At 42.0% G+C, this 18845-nt stretch overlaps 1 protein-coding gene across 5 annotated transcripts in view; it reads left to right on the top strand.

The window, feature by feature from the left end:
• Positions 1 to 18845, top strand: part of LOC115150118 (potassium voltage-gated channel subfamily KQT member 2) — a 77058-nt gene that overhangs the window by 16270 nt on the left and 41943 nt on the right. For all 5 annotated transcript variants that reach the window (XM_029693066.1, XM_029693070.1, XM_029693067.1 and 2 more), the window contains exons 2-4: positions 15737 to 15827; positions 16222 to 16348; positions 17014 to 17189. In XM_029693066.1, the coding sequence (XP_029548926.1) occupies positions 15737 to 15827; positions 16222 to 16348; positions 17014 to 17189 (394 nt within the window). The remainder of the gene's footprint in view (positions 1 to 15736; positions 15828 to 16221; positions 16349 to 17013; positions 17190 to 18845) is intronic.

The raw sequence follows: 18845 nt of genomic DNA on the forward strand, positions 1-18845 counted from the left end.
GGTATTTATCCAATAGAACCCAGAGAGTGTTCTTCAATGGAAGCTTCTCTAACATCAGATATGTACAGTATGGTATCCCTCAGGGCAGTTGCCTTGGGCTGTAACTCTTCTTAATTTTTTAAAAATGATTTGCCACTGGTCTTACACAAGAGAATCTAGAATGACTGTGTATGCGGATTATTCCACACTACATGTCAGCACCCAAAGCCAGTGAGCTCACTGAAATTCTAAATAAGGAGTTACAGTCAGTATCAGAATGGGTGATTAATAATGAACTGGTCTTAAATACATCTAAAACTAAAAGCATTGTATTTGTTTCAAAACATTCTTTAAGACCTAGACCTCCACTGAAGTTCTATGTAAAGAGTGTGACCAATGAGCAAGTTGAGGAAGCGAAACTCCTAGGTATAACATTTCATGGTCAATTATCATGGCAAGTTGTTGTGAAGATGGGGAGGGGTATGTCTGTTTATAAAAATATATATTTAAAAGTTTGTGTTTGTGACACAGCAATCAACTGTGCTCGTTGTTCAGGCTCTCGTCTGGTCCCATTTTTATTACTATCTGGTAATATGGTCAAGTGCAGCAAAGAAAGACCTAGCAAAGCTGCAGCTGGCTCAAAACAGAGCAGCACGCCTTGCCCTTAACTGCACATACAGAACTAACGTCAACAACATGCATGCCAGTCTTTCCTGGTTGAGGGTTGATGAGAGATGAACTGCTTCTCTCCTAGTTTTTATTCAAAATATTACTTTGATGAAAATTCCAGATTGTCTGCATAATCAAATAACATTCAGCTCAGACACCCATACATACCCCACAAGACATGCCACCAGGGGTCTCTTCACAGTCCCCAAGTCCAAAAAAATGAATTCACAGCAATGCACAGTTTTATACAGAGCCATGATCGCATGAAACTCTCTTCCGTCTCCAATTTTTTTTTTTTTTACCTAACTTGCTTCCCACTTTTTCCATGTGGTTTCTTCCTTCACAGACTCCAATAAATTATGATCTCTTCCTAAATATTTGGTCAAATTTTACATTTTGTGTATGGTTTCCTAGAAACAACGGTGGCTAAACTTAACCCTTTGGCTCAACTTACTCCACTTTCCCTACTTTTGAACGGAAAGATCTAGAGACAGTTGTCTGCATTGTAAAGATCCAACCGGTACTGCTAAGCATCATCAGACTTGCCTATGATATTGGTTCTCACAGGCAAAGTCCAATTATACACATTACTTTGCTTGTGATGCGCGCCCCTCAAATTATACAAATGTAACAGCTCCAGCGCACCGGACATGAAACAACAATCCAGATGTAACCATGTGTGCCACTCAATGTATTATCTGATTGCTATTCTTTCTAGTGGCACTGATGTTCCCCAGTCAAAATCCCACATTCATTCCACAGGTCACATTTCAAAAATTTTTTAATCAAGATTAGGAAAAGTTTTGTGACACACCTGAGAGTTCCTCAAGGCACACCAGTGTGCAGCGCACACTGGTTGAAAACCACTGCATTAGACGTGACCAATTAGCCACTTGTATGGAGAAAGGTGTGCTCAAGTGTTTGACGAGTGTGTCAAAACAGAAGCCATTACGGAGTTGACAGTTATTACTTAGGTGACAGCCTTTGGCTGAAAGTGCTTGACAGGCACAATTTTTAAGTGTGTGTGCGTACATTTGAGTATTTGTACCAGTGTCTGCTTGGGTTTGCATAATTGTGTCTGTGTCTACGTTGCAATGTGCTAACACACAGTACATGGAGACAAACAGACCCAATGTTGCAACTTGCTGCAGCAGCTGACAGGTGTCAGCCTGCCTCCTGTACATTACATCAAAGGTTAGTTCAAAGGTTAGAGACGGCTCTGTCAAAACCAGAAAACCTCCAGAAATGTCACCCTGCATGGCACACACACACACCTCAGCGTCGACCCAGCACCTATCACACTCCATGGCCAGGCACATCTGAGGTGTTTGTGGATACGTGCCCAAGAAATATTGCAGCATGCTCGAAATATGCAAACAGCCGGCTTCTCTTACCTTCAGAATGAGCCACATCTTTAAGCCATCTTTAAAATCCCCAGTCCACCACTTCCAGATGAAAGGAGGTGTGAAAGCTCAGGGACTGTTGAATAATTAGTATTTGCATGAGTTTTGAATATGGGCATGTTTATCACAGAGAGGAATTAAGAAAAAAAACATTGTTAAAACAATACATTTAATCTCATGGATGGTCAGTCCTTGCATCCAAGGTTCTGTATGAATTTGAGGGGTTAGATTTCTCCAGCCCCTTCCCTCAGCTGTTTACCAAAACAGCGGTTACCGCTTTGTTGTTTGAACCGCAGATTGCCCATTTAAAGAAGGCTATATGCTTAGGAAATTAAATGGATACAGCAGGGATTTCAGATATTATTCAAACTTTTTCCCCCGATCATTTGATTTAAGTAAATTATTAATTTCACTGCTGTTATTTTTTGCATAACCATTTGGGTTTCACGAAACAGCTGTTTCTAACAGCGGGTTCCGTTTTCATGGAGGTCTTTTCAGAACTTTTCCTCTTTTTTCCTCCATTGTCTTAGTCGTATGGGCCCTGGTCAAAAGTGGTGCACTATATAGAGTGAGTAGTGCACTATATAGGGAATAGGATGAGTAATGCACTATATAAGAAATATGTTGAGTAATGCACTATATAGGTAGTAGGGTGAGTAGTGCCCGACATAGGGAATAGGGTGAGTAGGGCACTATATAGGGAATAGGGTGAGTAGGGCACTATATAGGGAATAGGGCGCTATATAGGGAATAAGGCGAGTAGTGCACTATATAGGGAATATGGTGAGTAATGCACTATATAGGGAATATGGTGAGTAATGCACTATATAGGGAATATGGTGAGTAATGCACTACATAGGGAATAGGGAGAGTAGGGCACTACATAGGGAATAAGGTGAGTAGGGCACTATATAGGGAATAAGGTGAGTAGTGCACTACATAGGGAATAGGGTGAGTAGGGCACTACATAGGGAATAAGGTGAGTAGGGCACTATATAGGGAATAAGGTGAGTAGTGCACTACATAGGGAATAAGGTGAGTAGTGCACTACATAGGGAATAAGGTGAGTAGTGTACTACATAGGGAATAAGGTGAGTAGTGTACTACATAGGGAATAGGGTGAGTAGTGCACTACATAGGGAATAGGGTGAGTAGTGCACTACATAGGGAATAAGGTGAGTAGTGTACTACATAGGGAATAAGGTGAGTAGTGTACTACATAGGGAATACGGTGAGTAGTGTACTACATAGGGAATAAGGTGAGTAGTGCACTACATAGGGAATAAGGTGAGTAGGGCACTACATAGGGAATAAGGTGAGTAGTGTACTACATAGGGAATAAGGTGAGTAGTGTACTACATAGGTGAATACGGTGAGTAGTGCACTACATAGGGAATAAGGTGAGTAGTGCACTACATAGGGAATAAGGTGAGTAGGGCACTACATAGGGAATAAGGTGAGTAGTGCACTACATAGGGAGTAGGGTGCCATTTGGAACCTTGGCCATACTGGTTTCCCTTTACAGGCAGGTGCCTGTAAATCTATATTTGTTGTTGATTTGAATATAATATGGTCTGAGGGGTCAAGTCATCTGTTGAAGGCCTGTACAGTATATTGACCACAGCCTTGTTATGAGCCATAATCGATGCCTCTGTCCTCAGAGGTGGTCGTGTCAAGGAGAGAGCAAACACACATACTGTACACACACACACACACCTGAAATATGCAGCACCTCATCAAGGTCATAGCTTAGGGACTGCCAGACAGCATCAACCCATGTTTCAACTTACATACCTGTATAGCACAGGTGGCTGGTGGCACCTTAATTGGGAAGGACGGGCTGGCTCACAGTAATGCCTGGACCAGAATGAATGGATTGGTATCAAACACATCAAACACATGGTTTCCATGGTTTCCATCTGTTTGATATCTTTCCATTCACACCATTCCAGCCATTGTTATGACCTGTCCTCCCCTTACCAGCCTCCCGTGCCGTATACCAAAACCATCTTGATACTGCTTCACTTTCTAAAACAATCCCATCGTACAAGTAGCCTTCGATTCGAAGTAGATTGTTTTTTTAATTGTCATGCTTCATGAATCCTTCCCATGTTCGTCATTGACCATCAGAATACATGGTTCACTATCATATTCTCAATTTGCTCCTTCAGGCTTATGCTACTCCAACCTCAGGCCGAAAACTGACCGATCGATCGTTCCAGCGAGCATCACTCTCTGAGTTCAAAGCAGGCCTCCATTTTTAACTGGGCTGTGTTTGACATGTACAGAAACACTTCGGACAGAAAAGTTGGTGGTGGTGGCACCAATTAGCTCGGTCTCCTCAAATCCAACCGGAGGTTTCAGCGAAGTCACTGGGCCCAGATGAGAGCGCTGACCTTCAACCTCGTATTCCGTGAACTCATTTGCATGGCGGAGATATACAGGGTATGCTGAGGGGAATGTAGCTTAAGTTAATGTTATCACTGTGTTTCAGCAGAACCAAAAGATGTGGAGTGCTGTTGAGATTACATTAAAAGTACATAGTAGCTGCCTCCTGAGTGGCGCGGTGGTCTAAGGCACTGCGTCGCAGTGCCAGCTGTGCCACTAGAGATTCTGGATTCGAGTCCAGGCTCTGCCGCAGCCGGCCTCGACCGGGAGACACATGGGACAGCGTACAATTGGCCCAGCATTGTCCGGGTTAGGGGAGGGTTTGGCCAGCAGTGAGGTCCTTGTCCCATCGCGCACTAGCGACTCCTGTGGCGGGCCGGGCGCAATGCACACTGACACAGTCGCCAGTTGTACGGTGTTTCCTCTGATACATTGGTGCAGCTGGCTTCCGGGTTAAGTGGGCATTGTGTCAAGAAGCAGTGCGGCTTGGTTGGGTTGAGTTGAGTTTCGGAGGACACACGGCTCTCGACCATCACTTCTCCAGAATAGAGGTCGACCGATTATGATTTTTCAACGCCGATACCAATACCGATTATTGGAGGGCCGAAAAAGGCGATACCGATTAATCGGACGATTTATTATTGTGATTTTTTTTTATATGTGTGTATATATATATGTGTGTGTGTGTGTGTGTGTGTGTGTGTGTGTGTGTGTGTGTGTGTGTGTGTGTGTGTGTGTGTGTGTGTGTGTGTGTATATGTGTGTGTGTGTGTATATATATATGTGTGTGTATATATATATGTGTATATATATACACTGCTCAAAAAAATAAAGGGAACACTTAAACAACACAATGTAACTCCAAGTCAATCACACTTCTGTGAAATCAAACTGTCCACTTAGGAAGCAACACTGATTGACAATAAATTTCACATGCTGTTGTGCAAATGGAATAGACAACAGGTGGAAATTATAGGCAATTAGCAAGACACCCCCAATAAAGGAGTGGTTCTGCAGGTGGGGACCACAGACCACTTCTCAGTTCCTATGCTTCCTGGCTGATGTTTTGGTCACTTTTGAATGCTGGCGGTGCTTTCACTCTAGTGGTAGCATGAGACGGAGTCTACAACCCACACAAGTGGCTCAGGTAGTGTAGCTCATCCAGGATGGCACATCAATGCGAGCTGTGGCAAGAAGGTTTGCTGTGTCTGTCAGCGTAGTGTCCAGAGCATGGAGGCGCTACCAGGAGACAGGCCAGTACATCAGGAGACGTGGAGGAGGCCGTAGCAGGGCAACAACCCAGCAGCAGGACCGCTACCTCCGCCTTTGTGCAAGGAGGAGCAGGAGGAGCACTGCCAGAGCCCTGCAAAATGACAAATGTGCATGTGTCTGCTCAAACGGTCAGAAACAGACTCCATGAGGGTGGTATGAGGGCCCGACGTCCACAGGTGGGGGTTGTGCTTACAGCCCAACACCGTGCAGGACGTTTGGCATTTGCCAGAGAACACCAAGATTGGCAAATTCGCCACTGGCGCCCTGTGCTCTTCACAGATGAAAGCAGGTTCACACTGAGCACGTGACAGACGTGACAGAGTCTGGAGACGCCATGGAGAACGTTCTGCTGCCTGCAACATCCTCCAGCATGACCGGTTTGGCGGTGGGTCAGTCATGGTGTGGGGTGGCATTTCTTTGGGGGGCCGCACAGCCCTCCATGTGCTCGCCAGAGGTAGCCTGACTGCCATTAGGTACCGAGATGAGATCCTCAGACCCCTTGTGAGACCATATGCTGGTGCGGTTGGCCCTGGGTTCCTCCTAATGCAAGACAATGCTAGACCTCATGTGGCTGGAGTGTGTCAGCAGTTCCTGCAAGAGGAAGGCATTGATGCTATGGACTGGCCCGCCCGTTCCCTAGACCTGAATCCAATTGAGCACATCTGGGACATCATGCCTCGCTCCATCCACCAACGCCACGTTGCACCACAGACTGTCCAGAAGTTGGCGGATGCTTTAGTCCAGGTCTGGGAGGAGATCCCTCAGGAGACCATCCGCCACCTCATCAGGAGCATGCCCAGGCGTTGTAGGGAGGTCATACAGGCACGTGGAGGCCACATACACTACTGAGCCTCATTTTGACTTGTTTTAAGGACATTACATCAAAGTTGGATCAGCCTGTAGTGTGGTTTTCCACTTTAATTTTGAGTGTGACTCCAAATCCAGACCTCCATGGGTTGATAAATTGGATTTCCATTGATTATTTTTGTGTGATTTTGTTGTCAGCACATTCAACTATGTAAAGAAAAAAGTATTTAATAAGATTATTTCTTTCATTCAGATCTAGGATGTGTTGTTTAAGTGTTCCCTTTATTTTTTTGAGCAGTATATATATATAAACACACACACACACACACACAGCTCTGAAGTGACAACGATACTGAAGAGTCTGCTTAGGAGACAAATACTCTCAACTGTTTGAATAATAAAAATAGAGTTTAAATTACCTGCAATGAATGCTGAAAACAAAAACTGTAATTTCTATATGCAGGAAATCCTATTTTAATAATTGGCATGGTAAGAATTGACTACCAAAGTGCGAGTCATAATTCCCATGACACCTTCTAGCAAAATCTGAAAAGCGGTTCCTTCATTTATTCCATAGGATATTTTTAGATTAACTTAAAATAAGGTCTGTGTTTGGTTTAGGCTTACAACACCTTCCCAATTTTATAACTGTGTAGATATCCATAGGATATAACTGATCAATATAAGCGAAGATAATTTTTTTTGTAGAGTGGATTTATGAAAATATGTTGACAAACGTTACCTAGTGAGATTTACACGGGTATCAAAACGCCGAGGCGGTTTAAGCACAAAACACAGACCTTATTTGAAGTAGATCAAGACATTCTCTATGGAAGACATGAACGGTAAAATAACAAAGGAACCCCTTTCAAGTTCAGCCGCAAGTTATTACAGGAATTATGACGCGTCGACTATTTCTCTCTAAACCATATACCTTTGACTATTACGAGCCTGCTGCTGCCTACCACCGCTCAGTCAGACTGCTCTATCAAATATCAAATCATAGACTTAACTATAATATAATAAACCTTAGGTCATTAATATGGTCAAATCCGGAAACTATCATCTCGAAAACATTATTCTTTCAGTGACATATGGAACCGTTCCGTATTTTATCTAACGGGTGGCATCCATAAGTCTAAATATTCCTGTTACATCGCACAACCTACAATGTTATTTCATAGTTCCGTAAAATTCTGGCAAATTAGTTCGCAACGAGCCAGATTCTGTATACCCTGATTCTGCGTGCAACGAACGCAAGAGAACTGACACAATTTCACCTGGTTAATATTGCCTGCTAACCTGGATTTCTTTTAGCTAAATATGCAGGTTTAAAAATATTCACTTCTGTGTATTGATTTTAAGAAAGGCATTGATGTTTATGGTTAGGTACAGTCGTGCAACGATTGTGCTTTTTTTCGCAAATGCGCTTTTGTTAAATCATCCCCCGTTTGGCGAAGTCTGCTGTCTTTGTTAGGAAGAAATAGTCTTCACAGTTCACAACAAGCCAGGCGGCCCAAACTGCTGCATATACCCTGACTCTGTTTTGCAAGAGAAGTGACACATTTTCCCTAGTTAAAAGAAATTCATGTTAGCAGGCAATATTAACTAAATATGCAGGTTTAAAAATATATACTTGTGTATTGATTTTAAGAAAGACATTGATGTTTACGGTTAGGTACACGTCGGAGCAAAGACAATCGATTATATGCAAAGCAGGACAGGCTAGATAAACTAGTAATATCATCAACCATGTGTAGTTAACTAGTGTTTATGATTGATTGTTTTTTTATAAGATAAGTTTAATTCTAGCTAGCAACTTACCTTGGCAACGTAAAGCAGGTGGTTAGAGCGTTGGGCTAGTTAACGTAAGGTTGCATCCCCAAGCTGACAAGGTAAAAATCTGTCGTTCTGCCCCTGAACAAGGCAGTTAACCCACCGTTCCTAGGCCGTCATTGAAAATAAGAATGTGTTCTTAACTGACTTGCCTAGTTAAATAAAGGTAAAAATTATTATAATTTTTTTAATCGGCAAATCGGTGGCCAAAAATACAGATGACCGATTGTTATGAAAACTTGAAATCGGCCCTAATTAATCGGCCATTCCGATTAATCGGTCGACCTCTACTCCAGAATCTGTAAGGGAGTTGCAGAGATGAGACAAGACTGTAACTACCAATTGGATACCACGAAATTGGGGAGAAAACGGGGTAACATTTTTATGTTGTTGTTATAAATCAAAATAAAAGTACATAGTAGCTGCATTAGCTGATTGCTGCTTAACTCCAGACAGTGTCACTGGGAGAAATTAAAAACAAACATGCCTATATACAGACAGACAAACACATACACACCCAAGTGAGACATTACTGCAGGGCTTCCCACTGAGGGTGTGATGGGTTTTCTGCTGTCTGTTATTTTATTTGTGCGTTGAGTTGAATATTTTTTTTGATCCGCTGACTGTGGGGGCTTGTCTGGAATGCAGTCCTTTTCTCTTTGTATTCCCTCTCTCATTATCTCTTTCATTTTCACCTTCTCTGTCTTTCTACCGTCTCCTTTTTCTCTCTCTCCCTCTCTTGCGCTCTCCCCCTTCTCTTGCCTCTCTCCCCCCTTATCCTCCACGGCGCTGGCAGAGATGCTGTGCTGCAGGTCTGAGACAGGCCAGACTTGTCCTCTGGCTCTCTGTACTCCCTGTGCTGCTATTGCTGCTGCTGAGTGGGCTGTATTTCTTCCAGCCTGTCTGGCAGCATCTGTCTGAGCTCGAGGCGATATGGAGTGACGGCTTACTGTAGCCCACCCCACTGACACTGTGAGGGAAGAAGAGCAGCCTTCTATTGCAAAAATGGCCAGAGGAATGGGTTTATCAATGACCAGAGCCTGGTGATATCTGAGAGAGAGAGCGATGGAGAGAGGAGAGAGACCATTCTCTAGGACCCTGACTAATACCTTAAGAGGGAGATAAGCAAACAAAAGGAAAAGGAATCCTTCAACCCTGCTGCTCATCCTCTACAGAGGAGCAGGCCCAGACAGAGGAGCAGGCCCAGACAGAGGAGCAGGCCCAGACAGAGGAGCAGGCCCAGACAGAGGAGCAGGCCCAGACATGAAATGGAGCATGGTTTGGTTTACATCCTGTATGTCTCCAGCTCAACCTATGGAGCTTTTGGCTATATTCCTCTTCTGTACCCTGTCCTGAAGTGTGCACTCATACACTATCCCTCATAGATTTAAAAAAGAATGGACTGGTGTGAGGAATATGGTGGAAACTCCCTGCAGCCATGCTTGCATTATCTGTTATTACAACATTATCTGTTTATAGTTAGGCAGGTTCCATTGACCCAAGTTTATTAGCCAAAAGCAATGTCATGACTAAAAAACATCAATTTTGAGTCAGTTTAAATGTTGGTATACAGAAACATAATACCATATAATAATACCTATTACAATCCATTGTTAAGGTTCATACATGCTTCTAAAAAGTTAAAAGGTTTATAACCTAGGTTTTAAGTAGTAGGACATCCTCCCCAGTCATCCTTGATACAGCCCTGTTCATCCAATGATTCATCAGTTTATATCTTCAAATGGCTCTAAGCGCACTGACGTGGGATGTTTCATCTACGTACTAGGACTGTTTCCACGTAGTCGAAGGGAACTGTAGGGAAGTCTAATGAGTCTGCAGCGACTCTGTGCTAGAGCACTGGTTGTACTATCTGTCTACATCCACAAATGGCACCCTATCCCCTACATAGTGCACTACCTTTGACCGAGACCCACAGTGTGAACAATGTACTTTAAACGGAAATAGCATGCCATTTGTGACTCAGCCGCTGTCCTGGTGACGAGCCGCTACCCATTTTCCCTTGTTGGAAATGTTATGCGTCACACATTGATGTGCCAGGGGAAGCATTGTCAGTCATAATAGACAGCAGATGTCTTCCTCAGTTGTCCTTGAAACGATACAACATTTTACATGTACACTACTGGTCAAAAGTTTTAGAGCACCTATTCTTTCAAGGGTTTTTCTTCATTTTGACTATTTTCTACATTGTAGAATAACAGTGAAGACATCTACATGATGAAATAACACATATGGAATCATGTAATAACCAAAAAAGTGTTTGGCAAAGCCAAAGCCAAAAGCCACCCTTTGCCTTGATAACAACTTTGCACACTCTTGGCATTCTCTCAACCAGCTTCATGAGGTAGTCACCTGGAATGCATTTCAATTAACAGGTGTGCCTTCTTAAAAGTTAATTTGTGGAATTTATTTAATTCTTAATGCGTTTGTGCCAATCAGTTGTGTTGTGACAAGGTAGGGGTGGTATACAGAAGATAGCCCTATTTGGTAAAAGACCAAGTCCATTTTATGGAAAGAACATCTCAAATAAGCAAAGAGAAACAACAAATAGTCCATCATTACTTTAAGACATGAAGGTCAGTCAATATGGAACATTTCAAGAACTTTGAACGTTTCTTTCAGTGCAGATGCAAAAACCGTCAAGTGCTACGATGAAACAGGCTCTCATGAGGACTGCCACAAGAATGGAAGACCCAGAGTTACCTCTGCTGCAGAGGATAAGTTCATTCAAGTTACCAGCCTCAGAAATTGCAGGCCAATTGCAGGCCAAATAAAGAGTTCAAGTAACAGACACATCCCAACATCAACTGTTCAGAGGAGACTGTGTGAATCAGGTCTTCATGGTCGAATTGCTGCAAAGAAATCACTACTAAAGAACACCAATAAGAAGAAGAGACTTGCTTGGGCCAAGAAACACAAGCAATGGACATTAGACCGGTGGAAATGTGTCCTTTGGTCTGGAGTCCAAATTGGAGATTTTTGATTCCAACCGCTGTGTCTTTGTGAGACGTGGTGTGGGTGAACGGATGATCTCCGCATGTGTGGTTCCCACCGTGAAGCATGGAGGAGGAGGTATTATGGTGTGGGGGTGCTTTGCTGGTGACACTGTCTGTGATTTATTTAGAATTCAAGGTACACTTAACCAGCATATCTGCCACAGCATTCTACAGTGATATGCCATCCCATCTGGTTTGGGCTTAGTGGGCTATCATTTGTTTTTCAACAGGACAATGACCTAACACACCTCCAGGCTGTGTAAGGGCTATTTTACCAAGAAGGAGAGTGATGGAGTGCTGCATCAGATGACCTGGCCTCCGCAATCCCCGTCCTCAACCCAATTGAGATGGTTTGGGATGAGTTGGACCGCAGAGTGAAGGAAAAGCTGGCAACAAGTGCTCAGCATATGTGGGAACTCCTTCAAGACTGCTGTAAAAGCATTCCAGGTGAAGCTGGTTGAGAGAATACCAAGAGTGTGCAAAGCTGTTATCAAGGCAAAGGGTGGCTATTTGAAGAATCTCAAATATTAAATATATTTTGATTTGTTTAACACTTTTTTGGTTACTACATGATTCCATATGTGTTATTTCATAGTTACAATGTAGAAAATAGTAAAAAAAAAAAAAAACATTGAATGAGTAGGTGTTATAAAACTTTTGACCGGTAGTGTATAATGGAGTCATTTAGTGGACGCTCTCTACCATGGCCATTTACAATCAGTTCATTGCCCGAAACCTGTAAGAGGATAAAACACCCGCATATCACAATCATTGCAACTGCAGTGCGAATGCAGTCAAGGAAAATGGGGTGGTGGCCTCGGTTTTGGATCCATTTTGGTTTAATAAGCATGTGGTATGTTCAAAGTGAGAAACGTTTATGTTTAGACTATCACTTTAAATAAGTCCCTAGACTGTCAGACAAAATCAAGCCGTGAGACATTCTTAGGCGAGAAACAGCAAAGTGCTCTAATCTTGAGATGAGTCCACATCCCACACCATCTGTTCACAGTTTCACTCCATTAATTGGATAGGCAATTTAAAATTCTTAAATTAGTTGCTGCATATCTTTGTCATTAATTTGGAATTTACTTGGATCTACACAACAGATGGTCTGAGCATGGAGGCGTCTTGACATTTTTCAAATTTTGAGGTTTGAAAACATCTGACCAACTTTGATTTTGTGAACTATCACTTTAAGTATCTTTTTGGTACCTTTGTTTAACCACGAAGTCTCATTGACTTCAGAAAACAGCAGAGGGAGCACCCCCCTATCCATATCGATGGGACCGCAGTGGAGTTCCTCGGCGTACACATCACTGACGAACTGAAATGGTCCACCCACACAGACAGTGTGGTGAAGAAGGCGCAACAGCGCCTCTTCAACGTCAGGAGGCTGAAGAAATGTGGCTTGACACCTAAAACCCTCACAAACTTTTCCAGATGCACAATTGAGAGCATCCTGTCGGGCTGTATCACCGCCTAGTAAGACAACTGTACCGCCCGCACCGCAGGGCTCTCCAGAGGGTGGTGCGGTCTGCCCAACGCATCACCGGGGGCAAACTACCTGCCTTCCAGGACACCTACAGCACCCAATGTCACAAGAAGGCCAAAAAGATCCTGAAGGACAACAACCACCCGAGCCACTGCCTGTTCACTCCACTATCATCCAGAAGGTGAGGTCAGTAAAAGGGCATCAAAGCTGGGACCGAGAGACTGAAAAACAGCTTCGATCTCAAGGCCATCAGACTGTTAAATAGCCAAGACTGCTGCTCTATATACATATACTTGAAATCACTGGCCACTTTAATAATGGAACACTAGTCACTTAAATAATGTTTACATATTTTGCATTACTCATCTCATATGTGTATATACTGTATTCTATTCTATTCTACTGTATTTTAGTCTATGCCGCTCCCACATTGCTGGTCCAAATATTTATACATTCTTAATTCCATTCTTTTAATTTGTGTGTATTGTTGTGAAATTGTTAGATATTACTTGTTAGATATTACTGCACTGTTGGAGCTAGAAACGCAAGCATTTTGCTACACCCGCAATAACATCTGCTAAACATGTGACCAATAAAATGTTATTTGATTTGAAGTCAGAAGACCTCTTTCCTTCGGGAGACACCACAATGCTGTGGTGTAGTACTTTGGAAATAGCAATACTGTCTTCAATACATTTTTTCTCATTTTCTTTCGCCTTTTCCTGTTATCTCACTTCCTGTTCTAGAATTTCCTCATCTCCCCCTCTCCGCAACTCCAACCTTCGCACATCTGTCTGCGATAACACTTCTGTCTACTATAACATCTGTCTAATGTAACATCTCTGTCTACTATATCATCTCTGTCTACTATAATATTGTACTTTTTTTTACTTTTTAAAAATTGTTTTTGTCATTTAGCAGACGCTCTTGTCCAGAGTGACTTACAGTAGTGGATGCATACATTTCAATTAATACATTTTTTTCCCCTTTTTTTTCCGTACTGGCCCCCCGTGGGAATCGAATCCACAACCCTGGCGTTGCAAACACCATGCTCTACCAACTGAGCCACAGGGAGATGTCTGCTGTAACATCTCTGTCTACTGTAACATCTCTGTCTACTATAACATCTATGTCTACTATAACATATCTGTCTACTATATCATATCTGTCTACTATAACATCTCTGTCTACTATAAAATATCTGTCTACTATAACATCTCTGTCTACTATAACATATCTGTCTACTATAACATATCTGTCTACTATAACATATCTGTCTACTATAACATATCTGTCTACTATAACATCTCTGTCTACTATAACATCTCTGTCTACTATATCATCTCTGTCTACTATAACATCTCTGTCTACTATAACATATCTGTCTACTATAACATCTCTGTCTACTATAACATCGCTGTCTACTATATCATATCTGTCTACTATATCATATCTGTCTGCTATAACATCTCTGTCTACTATAACATCTCTGTCTACTATAACATCTCTGTCTACTATAACATCGCTGTCTACTATATCATATCTGTCTACTATAACATCTCTGTCTACTATAACATATCTGTCTACTAAGACATCGCTGTCTACTATAACATATCTGTCTACTATAACATCTCTGTCTACTATAACATCTCTGTCTACTATAACATCTCTGTCTACTATAACATATCTGTCTACTAAGACATCGCTGTCTACTATAACATCTCTGTCTACTATAACATCTCTGTCTACTATAACATCTCTGTCTGCTATATCATATCTGTCTACTATAACATATCTGTCTACTATATAATCTCTGTCTACTATAACATCTCTGTCTACTGTAACATATCTGTCTACTGTAACATCTCTGTCTACTGTAACATCTCTGTCTACTATATCATCTCTGGCTACTATAACATCTCTGTCTACTATAACATCGCTGTCTACTATAACATCTCTGTCTACTATAACATCTCTGTCTACTATAACATATCTGTCTACTATAACATATCTGTCTACTATAACATCTCTGTCTACTATAACATCTCTGTCTACTATAACATCTCTGTCTACTATATCATCGCTGTCTACTGTAACATATCTGTCAACTATAACATCTCTGTCAACTATAACATCTCTGTCTACTGTAACATATCTGTCTACTGTAACATCTCTGTCTACTATATCATCTCTGTCTACTATATCATCTCTGTCTACTATAACATCTCTGTCTACTATAACATCTCTGTCTACTATATCATCTCTGTCTACTATATCATCTCTGTCTACTATAACATCTCTGTCTACTATAACATCTCTGTCTACTATAACATCTCTGTCAACTATAACATATCTGTCTACTATAACATCGCTGTCTACTATAACGTCAAGCCTAATACGCACCATTTCAACCTGTGTAACCAAGCGTTTCGCTACACTCACATTAACATCTGCTAACCATGTGTACAGTATGTGACCAATAAATTTTGATTTGACCAAAGAGTGAAAAATCGGACAGATCTGTTAATAAGTTTCCTTTTCCCCTTCTCCCCAGCTCTGATACAGTATATTGGACTGAAACCCTCTTGGGTTCCTAAGCAGCTACAGTCAGACTAATTTCCTGCATGGCCTGCAAAATATCATATGTCTCTTTATGGCTTGGGAGGGATATAGTCAGTGGACCTCAGCAATTCCAGATTAATCAATTGAATTTGTGAAGGAGCCACTGAAACCCCAGCAGACCTCTGTGTGTGAAATTGGAATTACTTGCAGATCGATTGTCTTGCCTGCGGTATATGGGGGTACTTATAGTGATTATCGGTGGAGAAGGAAACTGTTTATAATTGAACATGTTATCTCTTATCCTGTTATCCACAGTTTTGTGCTGGTCTTCTCCTGTCTGGTCCTCTCTGTGTTTTCCACCATTAAGGAGTATGAGAAGAGTTCCGAAGATGCCTTGTATATACTGGTAGGCACTTTGGTTCACACTTACACGACGCATATCAGTAGCATGCCATTTGCACATATGTAGACAATGGTTTTGTGCTGGAGATAATGAATATGAGGTTGAAAAGTGGTGGAATAACGCTTTAGGTCTGTAGAAACACGGCATGTGCTGGCTGTTCATAATATAACCAATTCATACTGTAAGAAAGTAGTTGCTAATTGTCTCTCTCAGTTCTGACTATATACACATACTATATTAATAATTTTATTCTAATTTCCTTAGTATTGGAGTACCAAACTTTCACAATATAACCATATTATCTTTGCAAAACCATTATGATAATATCAGCATTATGTGTGTTATGAATGCCACTGGCAACGCTGTGATGTAACAGGAAGCCTTTGTCCCTTAACAGGAAATAGTCACCATCGTGGTGTTCGGCGTGGAGTACATAGTGAGGATATGGGCCGCCGGATGCTGCTGCAGATACAGAGGATGGAGAGGCCGTCTGAAATTCGCCCGCAAGCCCTTCTGCGTGATCGGTGAGTTCGACTGCAACTGCCCCTGTGGTCTTTTCTGTGTCACTGTCATCAGTGAGATAAAACTGTCCGGCAGCAGTCACCTAAGTGGCCTGCATTTGGTCATTCGTTCCATGGACTGTTTTATCTTCTGCTCAATTTAGGCCAAATATACCCACACTTCTTCCTTCCTCTCCGCCCCCAAAACAGATTTGTAGTGATTGTGCTGGCACAAAATGGCCACCATGTATTATCGAGGTGGCTGCTGGCTGTAGTTGGTGGTGCTTCATCAAATCCTTCCCAACAGTACCTATGGCTAGCACCTCTCTAACATTTTTATCCATCAGCAACCTACAGTACTTCAACTCAGGCTGCTGAGGGGAGGACGGCTCATAATAATGTCTGGAACGGAGCTCATGGAATGAAATACCATTCCACTGATTCCACTCCAGCCATTACCACAAGCCCGTTCTCCTCAATTAAGGTGCCACCAACCTCCTGTGACTTGAATCCAATAAACCAGGGATCATCAACTAGATTCAACCGTGTCCTGTGATATGTATTTTTTTAAACATATCGCATACAAATATACGTCCAGTACATGCACAAAAATAAAATAAATGTGTGGAATTAAATATATACTTTTTGAACGATTTTGAAAATTTGTGATAAATATCCTTCTTTCCAAGACGTCATGGTGCTGATTGCGTCCATCTCTGTGCTGGCGGCGGGAACCCAGGGGAATGTCTTTGCTACGTCGGCCATCCGGAGTTTGAGATTCCTGCAGATCCTGCGCATGATCCGGATGGACCGCCGTGGAGGCACCTGGAAACTCCTGGGATCTGTCGTCTACGCTCACAGCAAGGTAATCAAAGACCAGGGCTGGATGGACTGTGTATGATTGATTGATCTGATGCTTGTACCTCGCCACTCCAATCTGGCTCCTTGCCAGCATTGCAGCATGTTTCTATAAATCCAATATCTAGATTTGAGCTTCCACAGACAAGTTAAGTCAACTGATACCACAAGTCAAATGTATCGATCTAAGTTCATTGATCACACAGCCAGCCGTATGAAATTAACACTGTCCCCACCCTCTAACCAGATTGATTGACAGGCGACTTAAACAACCATCTGCCGAATAACAACTTCTTGGTACATTACATTACAGCTCTCAGATTGATCTAATACACCCACAGTACAGAAAACAACTCATCATCAAGCTCTCCACAGGGCATGCTGTGACCAATCTCATATCCACTTTAACTAACTAGATGTACCCTCCAATTTATCAAAGGCTCCCGAAGCTTGGCTTGCGTCCCAAATGGCACCCTATGCTCTATGTAGTGCACTACTTTTGACCAGGGCCCATAGAGCTCTGGTCAAAAGTAGTGCACTATATAGGAAATAGGGTTCCATTTGGAACACACAATGGTCTGATAAATGGAGCACTCTCAATGGGGAAAAAGAGTGTCTCCCAGTGGTTCCCAGAGTGGCTCCTTAAGTGTCTCCCAGTGATGCATAGCAACACAGTCCCCATAGAGAGCCGGGGAGAGGAAGAGCAGAGGGCGGTGGAGTGTCTAATGAGATCTCCTGGTAGAGAAGTATGTCAGGGCAAAATGGATCAGGTCCTGAGTCTGACAGTGCAGAGGCCAAAGCGGCCATGGACTATCGACTCTTATTGGATTTGGCTAGCACACACCGTTACCTGTCTTCTGCCTGCCTGTGAGATGGAACAGCTAGATAGATGTGCAGCCTTGTCGTGTTGCAATATATTAACACTGATAAAGGCAGTGTTTTTCTCCTGCATGTTGATATTTAACAGAGCCTTGGGATGGAACAGAATTCTTTGAGGCAAGAGGTTCTAACTCTACTTGACTGACTTTGCTGAAAGCGACTTTATTTAGGTACATTTGACTTGCAGTCAGTGCATTCATCATAAGATATCTAGGTGGGACAACCACCATCTTCTTGTCCTATATTTATATTGTCTTTTAAAAAAAAAATTAGCCCAGGCCCCCGTCCCCGCAGGAGGCCTTTTGCCTTTTGGTAGGTCGTTATTGTAAATAAGAATTTGTTCTTAACTGACTTGCCTAGTTAAATAAAGGTTAAATAAAAAATACAAATAAAATCTTAGTCATAGTAAGTTGCTCTAGATAAGAGTGTCTGCTAAATGACTAAAATGTCAAATGTAAATGTAAAAATGTGCTGGTGCTCTGTTTACACTAAATGCATACAGTGCTTTCGGAAAGTATTCAGACCCCTTGACTTTTTCCACATTTAGTTATGTTACAGCCTTCTTCTAAAATGGATTAAATAAATCAAAATCTACACACAATACCCCATAATGACAAAGTGAAAACAGATTTTACATTTTAGCAAATGTTGAAAAAATTCAAAACAGAAATACCTTATTTACATAAGTATTCAGACCCTTTGCTATGAGACTCGAAATTGAACTCAGATGCATCCTGTTTCTATTGATCATCTTTGATGTTTCTACAACTTGATTGGAATCCAC

This window comes from Salmo trutta, chromosome 16 (genome assembly GCF_901001165.1).
Source record: "Salmo trutta chromosome 16, fSalTru1.1, whole genome shotgun sequence".
NCBI classification, from domain to species: Eukaryota; Metazoa; Chordata; class Actinopteri; order Salmoniformes; family Salmonidae; genus Salmo; species Salmo trutta.